The 16,610-nt window shown below is 34.7% G+C and overlaps 4 protein-coding genes and 1 non-coding gene across 5 annotated transcripts; 2 read left to right on the forward strand and 3 right to left on the reverse strand.

Annotated features, from left to right (window-relative positions):
• The first annotated feature begins 391 nt into the window (after positions 1–391).
• TRNAQ-CUG (transfer RNA glutamine (anticodon CUG)) lies at positions 392–463 on the forward strand. Its single transcript has one exon. It is a non-coding gene; the product is annotated as a tRNA-Gln (tRNA).
• Positions 464–535: 72 nt separating this feature from the next.
• LOC105969149 (alpha/beta-Hydrolases superfamily protein) lies at positions 536–1,764 on the reverse strand. The gene has a single exon (XM_012993892.2). The coding sequence runs from the start codon at positions 1,586–1,588 to the stop codon at positions 638–640; it is 951 nt and encodes a 316-aa protein (XP_012849346.2). The 5' UTR covers positions 1,589–1,764; the 3' UTR covers positions 536–637.
• A 2,291-nt stretch (positions 1,765–4,055) lies between these two features.
• Positions 4,056–7,337, forward strand: SCPL31 (serine carboxypeptidase-like 31). The gene is made up of 10 exons (XM_012993762.2): positions 4,056–4,892; positions 5,176–5,283; positions 5,379–5,474; positions 5,632–5,724; positions 5,834–5,916; positions 6,009–6,299; positions 6,394–6,524; positions 6,621–6,716; positions 6,808–6,913; positions 7,023–7,337. Exons 1-10 carry the CDS (start codon positions 4,616–4,618, stop codon positions 7,167–7,169), a joined length of 1,428 nt encoding a protein of 475 aa, XP_012849216.2. The 5' UTR covers positions 4,056–4,615; the 3' UTR covers positions 7,170–7,337.
• Positions 7,338–8,654: 1,317 nt separating this feature from the next.
• On the reverse strand, positions 8,655–9,978 carry LOC105968503 (NAC transcription factor 56). The gene is made up of 3 exons (XM_012993136.2): positions 9,738–9,978; positions 9,323–9,633; positions 8,655–9,121 (listed from the first exon to the last, which is right to left on the reverse strand). The coding sequence occupies exons 1-3, from the start codon at positions 9,913–9,915 to the stop codon at positions 8,678–8,680; spliced, it is 933 nt and encodes a 310-aa protein (XP_012848590.2). The 5' UTR covers positions 9,916–9,978; the 3' UTR covers positions 8,655–8,677.
• Positions 9,979–11,340: 1,362 nt separating this feature from the next.
• Positions 11,341–12,334, reverse strand: LOC105968371 (putative 2' cyclic ADP-D-ribose synthase BdTIR). The gene is made up of 2 exons (XM_088811891.1): positions 11,732–12,334; positions 11,341–11,643 (listed from the first exon to the last, which is right to left on the reverse strand). Exons 1-2 carry the CDS (start codon positions 12,220–12,222, stop codon positions 11,574–11,576), a joined length of 561 nt encoding a protein of 186 aa, XP_088668017.1. The 5' UTR covers positions 12,223–12,334; the 3' UTR covers positions 11,341–11,573.
• Positions 12,335–16,610: the final 4,276 nt, after the last annotated feature.

Below are 16,610 nucleotides of genomic sequence, written 5' to 3' on the forward strand. Positions count from 1 at the left end.
GCCACTGCATCGAGACGTATATAAAGGGTCATATTGAAAAGTTTATAGTTATATAACGCAACTTATAAAATACTATGTGAAATATCATTTCGTCAAAAAAATAGAAACTAGTAATGAATTTATTATATGAATCTATTATGCATGATACTATGTATCATAAGATAAATATTATCAATTGTTTTCTAAGGAATAGGAATTTTCGGAAATAAAATTGGATTGAAAATCAGAAATTTCCAGAACATTTTTATTCTGATCCAAGAATTAGAAGAAGAAAAGTAAAAGAAAAAAAAAACTCAGAAATTGGACAAAATATTCTCAAGCTGGAACAGGAAACAATCGAAAATTCCGTTTTAAGATGTATATCAAATATGTAAGCATCACTACCAACAGTGGTCCCATGGTCTAGTGGTCAGGACATTGGACTCTGAATCCAGTAACCCGAGTTCAAGTCTCGGTGGGACCTTCTTTTTTCATTTTGAATTGTTTTAGCATGACATTTAAACACTTGTTCTACAGATGAAGAAGAAGAACATGATTTTAGAACAAATAACATGCATTCCGCAGGATAATAATAATAATAATAAGATCATGAGTTTTGAATTAAATATATACAATTTACACAGAATCACTCCTTGTCTCAACAAGATCTATCATTCAACCACTTCAACACATCACCACGAGCAATCGCTACATTCTCATCAGTTTCCCCAAACAACAATGAATGCATCATACCCTCATATATCTTCACACTCTTATCCTCACTCTTCGCCAATTCATACAATTCTCTACTCACCGCCGGATCGGTGACCACGTCAGCATCGCCGTGCATCACAATAAACGGTATCCCCACATCCCTCAGCCTTCCGCTGACGTAATCCGTCACCCTCAAAAGTTCCAGCACCGTACCCAACCTCGGCTTCCCATGGTACCTCATCGGATTCATCCCCCCGATTATCTTCTTCTCCGCCACCTTCACCGATTTGTCCAGCAAGTCCGCCGTCGGCACAATCGGCAGCGTCGGCGCGAATCTCGCCACCGCGGTCAGGATCTGGGGAATCGGCCACCTCGGCCTCACCTTCTCGGAGATTCTGCACATCGGGGCCATCAGGACCGCCCCGTTGAAAAACTCCGGCGCCTTGAAGTGGATCAGCAGGCAGATCGCGCCGCCCATCGATTCCCCGAACAGGAACCTCGGCAGATCTCGTAGATCCGGATCCTGTGCCGAAACGGCGTCGTAAAACGAGAGGCAGTCGTCGACGACGTCGTCAACGCTCGGAACGTAGGCCTTGAGCCCCTCTGAGCGGCCGTGGCCTTCGATGTCGAGGGCAAAACAGGCAAATCCATTCTGGGCGAGGAAGATTGGGGTGGCCTGAAAAGTCCAGCTGATGTCATTGCCGTAGCCGTGGACCATACAGACGACGCCACGTGTATGGCTGGATTGGAGAGGCTGCCAGGATCTGGTGAATAGGGTTAGCCCTCTTGGTGATGTGTAATTGGATTTGGTTGATTTGATGCCCTGCTCTCTGTAGTAGTCTTCTTCACAAGTGTTCCCCCAGTAATGGGTTAGCTTCTTCTCTCCTCCCTCCATTTTTGCCTTCTCTTTTCTCCTAAAAGATTAAATTTTTATTTTCTGGGAAAATATTATACTTTCGTGGAAGGTTCTGATTGGTGGGGATTGGAAAAGGCCCTTTTTATTTTTATATATTTCAATTGTTTTCGATGTGGCAGCAACTATATTTTATGACCAATAGTCAAACCCCATTTGGATACAATTAAAGATGTAATTACTAATTAGTAGATGAAGGGCTAATTAAAGAAAGGTGTAACTCCACCAATTAGGCGGTCAACTCTTGTGATTTTAGTCTCTGTTTTGCTAATGCAATTAGTATTCGATGGTAACAATGTCATTAGACTCATTATTGATGAACTTATGTGTCATTAGTCCATCTTTCTTGGTATAATTGGAAGAGAATATATCCTTGCAATTTTATTTGTTTTTTCTCTTGTCTTTGTGACTATTGATAATTTTTTTCAAAAAAATGCAGTTTCTGAGTGAAGCTATGGTGATTAATTCAAGGCATGTACTTTTTCTTTCGTGTCGCCACGAAGAATAAAGATCGATAAAGCAATAGCACAATAATATTTTCAGGCTGCATTTTTGACTGAGTACACGAAGAGAATATTGACATAGCTTTTTCAAAAAATTGTTGATAGGAAAACTCAATACAATACAATTTTTTGATTGAGTGGGTGCCAATAAATTAAAGGAACTTCACATGGCTCCATATGGTTTCTTTTTTCTTAAGTGGTATTAGGTAACTTGCCCTTTTAGTACAGTAGAATTCTGGTCTGATATATATATATATATATATATAATCGTTAGTTAGTTTACTCTATCCTAGGTATACTTTAATTTGGAGTTTAAGATTAGGATTTGTTAGTCAAATATGATCTATTGGGATCTCATCTTTATCTGAGAAACTTAAACTTTGTTATAAAGCTTAATCACTTTCGACTTTCGAGGGTTAAATATAGGCGTGCCAAACAGCACAAGAGACTTAACTGATGTTTTCTGTCATAAAGTGTAGAAGTTTAGTATAGTGCTTAGTCTTAAATATGTAATATGATTATCTACCACTAATTCACGATAACCTTTTTTAGGCTCTTGTACTGAAAATTCGGTATGTTGGGAGTCGATCATTGTTGAATGGCTCTAGCAAGTCCTGCTATATTTGCACTTTTTTATCTTTGCCAAAATTAAAAAAAGTTGCATGAAACTTCTTTTCTCCTACCAATTCATAGTTGACTTGGTGAAAAGAGGATTGTGGTGTCAAATCTAAATGAGTATTTTGCTTATGATTTTTTAATTTCTATTTTTTTTCTCATACTTAGACACTTGTGATCTGATAAAGTACGAGAAAGAAAATCAACGATGAATCGGTTTCTTGATTTCTTGGTTCATTGTCTGATCATTTTCCTGCATATAACAATATTAATGTGTTGCTTCAGAAAAAAAATAGTTTCCCACTATCAGAAAGTAGGATCCTAGTAATTAATTTCGCATCATGCTTGTTGACCTAAACCACAAGCTCGATTATATTATTGCAATCTATGCATGCAATCACTGATACGAGAACGTCAGGTTTTGGACCTGTGTACTACAGTTCATAATAATATTTTTTTTTCATCCTAAATGCAATAAACTTATTAGGACATCATTAAAAAAATAGAAAAATAAAAGATTATTAGGACATCATAGCTTACCTGCTTTTAGAATGTGGAAGACATTATAGACTATAGTGGCCCTGAAATCACACCTGATGAAATGTTCCACTAAATTTTTCTTATTGCTCGAACACCTAATGCTAACTCATTTTTCTACTTATTTTTTGCAATAAATATTATTGTAATTAGAGTTTTTTCACATGACAGTGCAATAACATATCAGCAGTCAGTAGTAAATGAAGTTAGTCGCAGTCGGATTTCTGAATAAATCTCAACTTGTTTTTATCTTATTACAGATGATTTTCCTTATCGTTTTTCAACTGAAATTGAAGTTGAAATCCAAGTCATGGCTCACATCAAAGTTGGCTGTTGCAATCATATCCTCCTCCTTCCATAAGGTTCGCCACAAAAAAAAAAATACTCTTTTTAAATCTTTCTCTATTTTGATGATTAGATTCCGAAAGAATTTGGTCAACTTTTATCTGCACAGCATAATGCACACACCACCAATTCGGAATATATACTGTAATATCATTTCACTTCCCACTTCCATGACAGGAAAATAAAGGCTAAAAAGAAAGACAAGATTTGTTATAAGCATATACACGATCGTTATATATGGAAAAATAGTACGTTGCTGCATAGATAAGTTCCCTGTTCAAATCTGATCCCGTCATTGGTTTTTTTTTTACAGTTGTAAGATCGATGTCAGTACCTTGATTTTGTGCGTTGATGATGTCATCTTCCATCTAAAGAATGGTAATGTGGCTTTCTATGACTCGTCGCTTCTTTCGTGGGTGCATATGTAAAAAAAGTAACTAATGACACATTCCATCTCGAATATGTCAGACAAAGAACGTTCTACTTTCTGATCTGTTAAATTTCACATAATACAATTTGAAAATTTCATGCATTACTTTAATATTACTGTAATGCCATTCCTACACTTTTTCTTGTAGTAGGCAGTAAAATTAATAGAATAAGGCTGCATCATTATCAATAGAAAAAATAAAGTGAAGGGAGGTTGGAATAAGTTTGTTGAAGGATAAGATCTACGCTATGTCACATAAATCAATAGAATTTAATTATTTTTAATTTATTTCGATATCCACGTGATTTCGGTCCAACAACCCACATATGAAAATGGAGGCTCCACTCTACTTCATGCTAAGGTTTAGCTGTGTAGGGCATGCCTAAATTAATATCAGATGCCAAATTAAAGCAAAGTGTGCCACACATTGGATATCTCTTTACACTAAAAGACAATCTTGAAATTTCGTCCATCTCTCACGGTTTCTTTTAGGACAACTAACAAGTATAAATAAACGTGCTGGTCTTCCCCATTATTTTTTTCTTTCACATTGAGTAGGAGCACTGTAAAACCATCTCAATGGATCTTGTCTTAAAAGTGCTCTTTGTCCTCTCTTTAGTTGTTATGGTTTTTTTCGAACCGCTAGTGGATGCTAGATATTGGCACTGGTCTAATGAAAAAAAATCCGATTTTGAGGATCTTGTGACTGGTCTTCCTGGTCAACCTAGTGTAAATTTCCGACACTACGCTGGATTTGTCACGGTAGATGAAAAAAACGGAAGATCACTCTTTTACTGGTTTTATGAAGCCACTTCTCTCCCTGACGAAAAACCTTTAGTTCTTTGGCTAAATGGAGGTAAGAGTGATAAATATCTATATATATAGATATATGGTATATCTATTTACTTGCATGCATGCATGTTAATGATTATTTATAATGCAGGGTTTTTGAATTTAAAGAAAGAAGATTCATTGTAATGAAGTTGATCCATAGATAAAACATTAAAACTCAGTGGACTCATCACTTATTTTCCCCCGAAAAAACAACTTTTTTAATAAAATACAGTTTTTATTATTTAGTGTATATTTCTTTGTCTTGTTCTCTTGTAAGGTGACAAACAAACAACTCTGTTTTCTAGGTCCCGGTTGCTCCTCTGTGGGATACGGAGCAACACAAGAGATTGGGCCTTTCCTCGTCGATGCTAATGGGCATGGCTTAAAATTTAATTCTTTCGCTTGGAACACAGGTTTTTTTTTTTTCTCTTTTCTTTTCAACGACACAAAACAAACGCGATTTTGAAGATTTTTTTACGGGTACGATATTGTTTTGATGATGATACAGAAGCCAACTTATTGTTCTTGGAATCTCCAATTGGTGTTGGCTTTTCATACTCGAATACTAGCGGTGATTATGATAATCTAGGAGATGACTTTACAGGTTAAGCATATACTACATGTTTGTTTTGTTTTTCTCCTGTAATCTGGTCAGTAAAGCACTTTTACGTGGACCCCGCGAGATATTACAACTCTGACCAAATTCATTAAAAAATTAACTGTTTATATTTTTGTACCATTTTCTGCACTATTCTTACCAGCAAATGATGCCTATGTTTTCCTGCACAAGTGGTTTCTCAAGTTCCCTTCTTATCGAACCCGCACTTTTTATATCGCGGGCGAGAGCTATGCAGGTATATATACATTTATATTTAATTATTTATTATCCCCCCGTGTTCTGTTTACGTAAAATTTCGTCTAGTCTCATCTTCTTTTTTATATATAAATAAATTATTTAATCAGGGAAGTATGTTCCTGAGCTGGCTGAAGTTATTCATGACAAGAACAACAATCCCTCCTTATTCATTGATCTACGAGGCATACTGGTACAATACTTTTTCTTCAATTCAAGAATTTACATGCTAATACAATTTCGATAGCTCATTTCAAGAACTGATTTTTTTCTCAAAAAACATAGCTGGGAAATCCCGAGACATACGATGCAGAGGACTGGAAAGGAATGGTGGATTACGCATGGAGCCACGCTGTAGTCTCTGACGAAACCCACAAAACCATCGTCCAATCATGCAACTTCTACAACGACGATACCTGGAGCAACACCGATTGTACTTCCGGTGTGGAGGAATTACTTAGCCAGTATAAAGAGATAGATATATACAGCCTGTACACTTCCGTCTGTATATTCAACTCATCTTCCTCGCAAGACAAATCGTCAACTCTAGTCCGAGCCAAGGGCTCGTCCAAGATGGTATAATAACATCCAAGATTTAAATTTTTTTTTCAAGATTAATTAATAGTATGATGAGTTAAATAAAAAATAAATGTTTCGATTATGTGAGTAGATGCCGAGGGTGATGGGTGGGTATGACCCGTGTTTGGATGACTACGCAAAATCGTATTACAATCGGCCCGATGTTCAAAAGGCCCTTCATGTTGGTGATGGAATTAGCCTCAGGAATTGGACCATCTGCAAGTAATTATTTTTTTTAAAAATTCTTTTTGATTATACATTTAATGTCCGAAACGAGATTCTATGTGTAGAAACTCATAAAATCGCATGTGATGACAGCATGACAGTATTCGATGGATGGTCAGATTCAAAAGGATCTGTTCTTCCTATATATAAGAAGCTCATAGCTGCAGGACTTCGAATATGGGTATACAGGTATATTCTTCTTTTATTCCTTTTTTTTTACATGTCGCGATTACTTAAATAATTTATATTACTTCGTCGTCACACTCGTCATCGTTTGCAGTGGAGATACGGATGGCAGAGTTCCGGTTTTGTCCACAAGATACAGTTTGAGTTCTTTAGGGCTTCCAATCAAGAAGGCATGGAGACCTTGGTACCATCAGAAACAGGTTTCCTTTGTAGTTTTATTACAGCCCTTTTGTTAGGACAATATACATATCATTATTCTTTTAATCTGATTAACTGAAAAAATATTTAATCATGATGTAATTAAAATAGGTTGGTGGTTGGGTACAAGAGTACTATGGGCTTACATTTGCCACATTTAGAGGAGCAGGTCATGCTGTACCGATATTCAAACCGAGCGAGTCACTTTCGTTCTTCGCCTCGTTTCTTGTAGGGGAATCTTTGCCTTCACAGAGATGAATTTTATCATCCAGTAATTTTGCTAAATCCAATCTGAGCTTCTATAGTAGTGCTTAATATTGTTGTTGTTGCAGATTAGTATTAAATAAGACTTTCTTGGAATGTAATTTTTCTCTACATGGATTTATGTATATACATATATATTTCAGCATGGACTGAAGTTAACCATATGGTTGATTACTGAATAATCAAGGGTAATTATGACAAATTATGAAAAAAAAAAAAAAAAGCCCTCATCTTTGGGTAATTACAACTACCCTTCAACTATGAATTTTCTTACAAATCCACCCTTGCAGTGTCAAATTTAGTGGAATCTTCTAGATCATGAATATTCTTCAGTTTGTACCTGTTTTACCCCATTCGAACTCCACGTTTTGAAACAAGATTATTATAAGATGTTTCTCTTGGCTTGTAAATATCAGATTGTGGTGCATCAGAAACTGCATTTTTGCACAAAACGCGGACAAATTAGAGAACATTTGATGGAATCTAGAAGATTATGATGAATTTGATACCATAAGGGTGGACGGGTAAGAATATTCATATTTGAGAGGGCTGGTTGTAATTATTCAAATACAAGGGGTTTTGTCGTAATTTGAGCTTACCTAATGGGCTTAATCTTAACAAGTTCGGGCCCAGTGTTATGGTCCAGGCCCAAAGTTGTATGAAACCCCAAATAAGTTCGGGCCAGTATTTATGGCCCAGTATTTACCCAATAAAGTTGAATGGCCCAATCTTTCTCGTAAGCAAAAACGTGGTTACCGGTTAGCTAGAGAAACACGTTTTATCGAGTCTAAAATTGATAGGCACTTCACCATTCCGAAAGCTAATTAATTTCTTCCCCCAAACAGAATGTGATTAGAGGTCCACAATTACTTTAATCACAGGCCAAATTAATCTAATATAATATTTTAATGTAAATACAGCATAATAGTTGTTTTGAGTACAAATTATTTTAATACATATATATATTAAATGTCATTTAAAACATTTTTAAGTGACATTAATTTGTTATTACCAATTATAGTATAATGGTCCTGGCCATTACATTAGTGCTAATTAAAGATTTGTTGATAATAACATATAATGAAAGACAACTCATTTCTCTCTGTTTATTTTGTCATAATCACAGATGTTGATATCCTTAATTCAGAAAATAAATTAAATGGTAACTCTTTCTCAACCATATGATAATATAATAAAATAAACTTTAATCAAAATATAAATTCATGAAGTATAGCAAGTAGAATAAATTTCTCATTAGTCGGTTGCATGCAGTACAAAAATCATTAACCCACGAGGTATAGAAAATTGGCATAAAATAAAAAAAACCTTTGATTTGTTGTACAATCCCAAAACTGATTATGAGAAAAGTGTTTGTACAAATTATAATATATATGGGCAAAAAAATTACTATATCTATATTGTACTATTTATGACGGTAATTATTTAATAGATTGTCGAATTTAGCTATATAATTAATTAATTAATAATAATTATTATTATTATTAGAAGTATGAAGTGGGGAGCTGGCATGATTGATCCAAGATTCCATTCCCTTCACCATGGGAATCAACAAGCGATGAATTTTGTTGGAAACTTTGTGGAAATTGGTGGTAATTATTCAGCAACGAAATAAAAGATAGATTCCCATGTTGATCTTCGTCGCTAATTTGGCTGCAGCTGCTAGGGTTCATGTTATCATCTTCATCATTATTACTGATCGGAAAAGCTTTTCCGTTCCAATATTGAGATGACAGTGAAATATCCTCCGGAAAATTATCCGATCTCATCGGATTACCGGGAATCGCAAATCCGTTCCCGGATAGCATCACCGGAATGGAATTGTGATACCCGTTGTTTATTGGAGAAGATTGCATGGATTCTTCCACCGGCCGAGTAATTCCGGAATTGCTTTTCTTGAAAATCCGGCATAGAACCCAGTCGTCAAGCTACACATATTATAAAAAAGAATGTTGATCACCGACAAAAATAAAATAATATACAGCAGAACCTCGATAAATTAACAATCGATAAATTAATAACCTCGCTTAAATAATATATTTTTCTGGTCGGGAGTCGGTAGAAACTACTAAATTATATTAGTTCGATTATTCAATGTTTTTCTTAATTAATAGAAAAATGAAACGTACTCGGGAGGAGGTTTTGTTGCCTATGAAAGCAATTCCGGGGTTTTTTTTGGCGACGGAGTTGCCGTCCACCAGACGGTATTCATGCATGATCCAGTTACTTTTGATGCCCTTTGGTGGCTTTCCGCTGTAAAAAACGAGGGCTTTCTTCACGCCGACGGTCTGGGCTCCGTTCGCCGTCAGAATTGGCTTATCGGTGCCGGTGGCTTTCCAATATCCCGACGTGGCGGCCCGGTTCGGCCTTTCGCCGTTAGGGTACTTGCGCTCTCTCCGGCTGAAGAAATACCATTCCTGCTCGCCGAAACTTGCCTTACCTAAACATAACATAATCGAATATTCATAAAAGATATATGTTCAATAGGTGTTTGATGAAATGACTGAACGAAGAAATCGGTGGTGGTTTGTTATGAATTATTACTTGGAAGTTCCCATGGGTCATATTTGTAGAGATCGAGCTCAGCTATGATGGCGACGGGGAGAGGGGCGGAGGCGGCTCTTTTCTTGAGGTAGTGAACCACCAGCTCCTCGTCGGTGGGATGAAACCTGAACCCCGGCGGCAGCCGCGGGTGGTTGTTTCCGGCGCTATTGCTCTCCATGGACCACCAGCTTTTCTGAAATAAAAAAGGTTTTTTTTTTTTTTTTTAAATTGTTTTATTCTCAGAATGCAAAAATGTAACAGAGATATTATTATATTAATGATGACGATGATGATGTGAGGGAATCAGGAGGAGCTCAGGTGCACAAAAGTTACCCAACACCTGCCACTGAAATACCGACACGTGTTTTCAAATATTGAGTGGGGACCACATTCGTAGTTCGATCACGCGTTTTCTGTGTAACAGACAAAGCCCCCTGGCCTCCTCCATATCTCTTTCTTTACTTTGGCGGTTTGTTTGGCAACCCAAGAAAACAAATTTTACGCACACTTTCATGTGTGTTTTTTTTGTTTGTGTTTGTGCGTTTTAGTGTGTGTGAGAGAGAGATATGGGGGCGGACGCCGCATTCGTGCTCACTGTAATACTCATGCAGTTTTATGTCCACATCACTGACGATAATTTCGGATTTATTAATTAATTAAATAGCATACAAAATTAATTTATTTTATTTTACTTTCTAAGATTCATAATATTTTCTTATAATATATGAATTCGAACTTGAATCAATTGACACAAGCTCCTTTGCTTTTACCGGTAAATCATTCCTTACGAGATTATCAAGTTCGTAATTAATAGATCGTAGATGAGTTACACATTTCTATTTTTTATTTCGAGTAGTACATGTGTTACACAATTTTATGTTAGGTAGAAAATGTTAAAAATAATAACCCAATTTATCTTTATTTTATTTTTTAAAATTAAATAGATGAGGAAAAATAAAAAGATATGCCTGCATTGAAATAGATATATACGAATATATATATATATATATATATATATATATATATATAGAGAGAGAGAGAGAGAGAGAGAGAGAGAGAGAGAGGGGTTGAATATATAAATCAAAGACGGTTGAATAGCCAAACAAATTGACAACAAGTCGTTCTCGCATATGGGTTTGTTTGTCTTTATTTAGGAGAATCTATGCCCTAATATTACATACTCCATACATTTTCCTTATTTTCCGCTTTTTTGTTTATTAGTAAATTTTTATTCACCTCTCTCTAAATAGCAAATGTTTCATTTTAATAAATCGGGCTTTGGGCCCACATGTGTATCGGCCCATATATATTAGATGGGCTTGACCTTTTTCAGTTTTATACTTTTGACTAAGCCCGATTCACTGATCGAATCGTATAAATTGCTCATTCATAAATTTACGTAAATTGCTCATTCATTAACTCGAAATGAACTAGAAATTGCATAGCCAAGAAATGAACTAGAAATTGCTCATTCATTCACTCGAAATGCAATCGGAAACTTACGTAATTATTAATTTATGCGAAAAGAATTAGTTCATAGAAAAAAACGAAATAAAGATTATCAATTTGATTATTTTATTTATCAATAGTAGCATATGTTTACAACTTCTTCACGACCGTTTTATTGTCACGAGAGGCGTACGTACGTACATTAATTAATGAAAGAATAATAAAGAATTCGTTAGCTAGTTCATTAAAAACGAGGATTAGCTAATTAATTACGAAGATGATTATCAACTAATTAAGGTAATTAATTAAAGAATTCGGCGCCAATTTTAATTTGAATTTGATTTAATCAAGGTGGTATTTGTGCTGCTTGCTGGTTATCATTAGGCCCTATTCCTCCACTTCAATCAAGTTCTTGATCACCACATCAGTTGCATTTGCTAGAAATTCGGGCCAATCCCTGATTAAAAAAATAACAATTAATTAATTAATTAAGGTAATAAATAAATATAATTTTTTTTATGAAGTAATTATTATAAATTGCTTACCCTGTGAGAGTGTCGAATGTTAATCCGACGGTCAATTTGGCCTCTTCGAGGGCGGACCGGAATCTATCGAGATCCTCCGGCGACTGAGACCCGTCGCCGGTCTTGACACGGAGCTCAGACGGCTTGACATCGCAGAAAATGGGGACGACCTTCTTCTTCGACTCGACCATGAGGGCCAGCTCGTGGAGGCAGAAGTACGAGTCGCAGTACATCGGGGAGAAGACCGCGACGCCGACTTTGCATTCGCGTATTGCCACGTCGATCTTGTCGAACAGCTTGTCCCCGGGCTTCATGCTCTTGCTGTCGAGGAAAGGGCGGATCCCGGTCCCAAGGAGGTCGTGGTAGAGCAGCCCCGCCACGTTCCTCTTCGTGTCCACTCCCCGGTGGTTGATGAACACGTCGCACGGCCGCGGCGCCGCTGCCGCCAGCTGGTGTTTGCGGAGGATTTGGCGGCATACGGTGTTGGCCGCAACGGAGGATGCACGCTGCATGGTTTAATTTGTGTGTGTGTGTGTGTACTACTATGTGTACGGTCGATTTTTTGTTTTTTGCTGCCTTATTATGTTTGGAAAAAGAAATTAAATGTGATGCTAAATTTGTAGAGTATTGATTACGATTAGTGGTGTAGTGGATTTATAGGTGTATTTATAGGGGAAAAACATAATGTACATACTAATCAGAATGTTGGACTCTTTGAAAAATATTTGATCTTTCTTTCTTGGGGGAAAATTAAAATAGAATAAAAAGATTTCAATGAATTGACTCCCTAACGCTTACCATCTAGTGTTTAATCCTTCAAACACGCTTTTATTGTCCCTTTATTTATTTATTTTAACTAAATAAATTGACTCTCTTGGCGTTTAGTTTCGACGTTTATTTAGTTTGTATATTTAAATTCATCTTATCATACTTCTAACTGTTTTTTTTTTTCTTTCTTGAATTTATATGGTTGTATTTTATAATTAATGGATTTTTCTTGTGCGCGTTGTATTGGAAAATGTAATCACGAACCCAACAAAAAATTAAGGGCATATTACAAATAAGCCCATCAGTGGGAACTTATTCATAAAGAGATCCAGACAATATTCTCCTTTACCAATAAGTCCACACATGGTCCAGATTTATGTAAAGGACTAAAATAACCCCTCTTACTTTAATATGCTCCAATTTCATCCTTAACTTACTTTAACTTCAATTTGACCCCAACTTTCACAAATTATTCAATTTTGACCCAAAACTTTTTTTTTTTCACAAAATTTTTTTTTTTCAAAAACTTTTTTTTTCCGCCGGATTCCGGCGTTGACCGGCGGTCAACGCCGGTCTCCGGCGTTGACTTTTTTTTTTTTTTTTTTTTTTTTTTTATTTTTTTTTTCTTCCGGATTTTTTTTCCGGATTCCGGCGTTGACCGGCGGTCAACGCCGGTCTCCGGCGTTGACTTTTTAATTTTTTTTTTTTTTTTTTTTCCTTCCGGATTTTTTTCCGCCGGATTCCGGCGTTGACCGGCGGTCAACGCCGGTCTCCGGCGTTGACTTTTTTATTTTAATTTTAATTTTTTTTTTTTTTTTTTTTTTTTTTTTTTTTTTTTTCTGTAACTTTTTTTTCCGTTTAAACAGCAATATTGCTGTGAATGACAGTAATATTAACTATATTACTGTTAAACACAGTAAAATTAACTAAACTATAGTTTAACACAGTGATATTGCTATATTAATCTCTAGCACATTAATATTAACACAACAAAATTCATTATCATTGTATAATAAAGTAATATTACTATGTTGTCCGTTCAACAAATGTAAACAAAATAAAAAAAACCAAAAGAATTAATATTACTGTGAGTGACAGTAATATTACTATAGCAACAGTAATATTACTATAGCAACAGTAATATTACAATAGTAGACAGTAATATTATTACGTTACTCCGTGAATAACTCAAACAAACAAAATATCCAAACAAAAGAATAATATTGATGTGGTTGACAGGAATATTACTATAACAAACAGTAATATTACCGTCAACCACAGTAATATTATTGTGTTTACAGTAATATTACAATAATAGACAGTAATATTAATACAAACACCACAAAAAAATAATAATATTGATGTTGTTGACAGTAATATTATTGTGTTTACAGTTATTTTACTGTCAACGACAGTAATATAATTACGTTGACTTGTCAACAAATCAAAAAAAAATAGAAAAAAATAATAATAAATAAAAAAATATAATATTGCATTAATTTACTGTCAACGGCAACACAATTACATAAATGTAATGTCAACGGCAGTACAATTACGTTAATTAACTATCATTGACAGTATAATTACGTTAATTTACTGTCAGTGACAGCACAATTACGGTTAACGTTTAGCGGCGGACGTGGAAAAACAAAACAAACCAAACAAAACAAAACAAAAAACTTAAAAAAACACTAAAAAAAGAGACCGCCGGAAACCGGCGAAAAAATCCGGAAGAAAAGAAAAGAAAAAAAAAGAAAAAAGCAAAAAAAAAAAAAAAAAAAAAAAAAAAAAAAAGTCAACGCCGGAGACCGGCGTTGACCGCCGGTCAACGCTGGAAACCGGCGAAAAAATCCGGAAGAAAGAAAAAAAAAAAAAAAAAAAAAAAAATTTCAAAAAGTCAACGCCGGAGACCGGCGTTGACCGCCGGTCAACGCCGGAATCCGGCGGAAAAAAAAAAGTTTTTGAAAAAAAAAATATTTTTTGAAAAAAAAAAAATTTTGGGTCAAAATTTAATAATTTGTGAAATTTGGGGTCAAATTGAGATTAAATTAAGTTAAGGATGAAATTGGAGCATATTAAATTATACTCCAAAAAAAAGTCAAAATTGAATTTTTGTGGTCAAAATTGAACTTTTATGGACAAAATTGATTAATTTGGATTACAATTAAGAATTGGGTATAAATGGTTGAGGGTAATATTGGGATATACATGAATGTTTCCTTTAGTTATAATAAATATTAAAGGGATGGGCTTATTGGTAAAAGAGATATGTCCCCTAAACCTAGAATAATAAACATGCTTGGTTGGGGACTTTTGCATAAAAATCCCAAAAATTAAACTTTGTTTAGGGAATTTAATTTAAGTTTTGCAGTTGAATATTCTAAATATTTTCAAATCCAGGTTGGCGTCTTATATTCAGATTGATGAGAAAACTTTGGATGTAGCCAAATTCATTCAAGAGTCGTGTTTCTTTGTTTCCCCGATTTTCTCATACAATTTAACTGTCTAGTCTAAAGTTTGAATGTGATTGCATATGTTCTAAACACTAGACTTTACTAATTTATTGTTAATGCAACACATGTGAAAATTACATTTTGAGAAAATTTAACAGTTTGTCAGTTCTTAAAATACGAATATTGTTGAGATATATTATCAACTCCACGGAAAATTTTCCATTAAATTCTAAAAAGTGGAACTTGGACTAGTTTTTTTTGTGTAGAGAGAGAAAGTAGGATATATATATATATAGAGAGAGTAATAGTACGACGAGGTCAATTTTGACATCTTATGTCATAGCTTTAATGAAATATAATACATACATACTGCATTGCGATGAAATTCTTACAAAATTCTTACAATATTTATTGACTATGATAATTGGCACCGTATTACTCAAAAAAATTTTTTTTTTTCCGTACAAACCTTAAAATGGGGAAATATATGAATTAACTGAGACTTTCTTTCAACGATTAGGTAATATACAGTCGAGAAGTCAGTTTAGGGTTAGAGGGGGTCATGGCTCACTGTATATATACGCATATATAATTTATTGCATTTGTATTATGCTCATATATTTTATTAACAATTTAATTATATATAAAAAAATAAATTAAAGTTCAACCTATAACATTATCCTAAATTCATCAGTATCATTAATTTGTTTACCCTATTTTTCATTTAAATTTTTTAATTCATATTTTGCCCATCGATTCTCGACAGTAAATCTTGGCTTCGCCACTGGTGATATATATAATTGAACTGCTCTTGCTACTCTTTTTTTTTTTATCAATTTATTTATTTTCACATGTCACGAACGATCGATATCCACATAAAATTCAAATTCGGTCACTCTGCGTAGTGTGAATCGTGAAGAGAAACCGTGGTTGAGGACTTTCGTGTGAAAATTGACACGCCTTATGGCTCGTCCTTTTATGGGTACAGTGGGTAGGGGTACTTTTCTTGATCTTGAATAATTATTAATTAGTATTTTAACTAGAATGTTTAGTGGTTAAGAAAATTAGAAATTAACAAAAAGGGGATCCCATAATCAATCTAATTAATCTTGGCCAAGAAGTTGTTTAGTAACTTCTGTAGAAAACCGAATTTTGGACCAATTCAGCTCTCTCTTAGCCGCCGCCTATTTGTAATATGTATATATAGGTGAATAATTATTATATTAGATAATTAGCTATAATAATAAATGTAGGGTTAAATTTCATATAATTTAGTGGTAGAATGTGAAAATGGGAGAGTATACTTGTAAGCCAAACTTCAATAAGTAAAGAGCTGAAAAGGTCAGCATACCTACTTTACTTGGGTTCTTTTCTTCCATCCCAAGCAAAACAAAAAAAGCCATGTTCTACTATATATTATAAGTACTCACATCCATTTTTCTCAATTAATTAATTAAAATTTAGAATATTGGAATCTTCTTAGGGAATCAGTAGAAATGTTGGGACAATTTCATTGCTAATTGCAATTTTTTTTAATAAAAAATAAAAATTGCATTTTTTGTTTTTGGAATTATATTTCCAAATGAGTTCCACGTTTCTTGAGAGTATTAGGAGATCAATGGTCAAGACCAGAGTCAACTTGTTGTTGGGGGGATAAATAAAATTTTCTGGGGACTATA

This window comes from Erythranthe guttata, chromosome 13, assembly GCF_056151865.1.
Source record: "Erythranthe guttata isolate IM_541 chromosome 13, IM_541, whole genome shotgun sequence".
Lineage (NCBI taxonomy): Eukaryota > Viridiplantae > Streptophyta > Magnoliopsida > Lamiales > Phrymaceae > Erythranthe > Erythranthe guttata.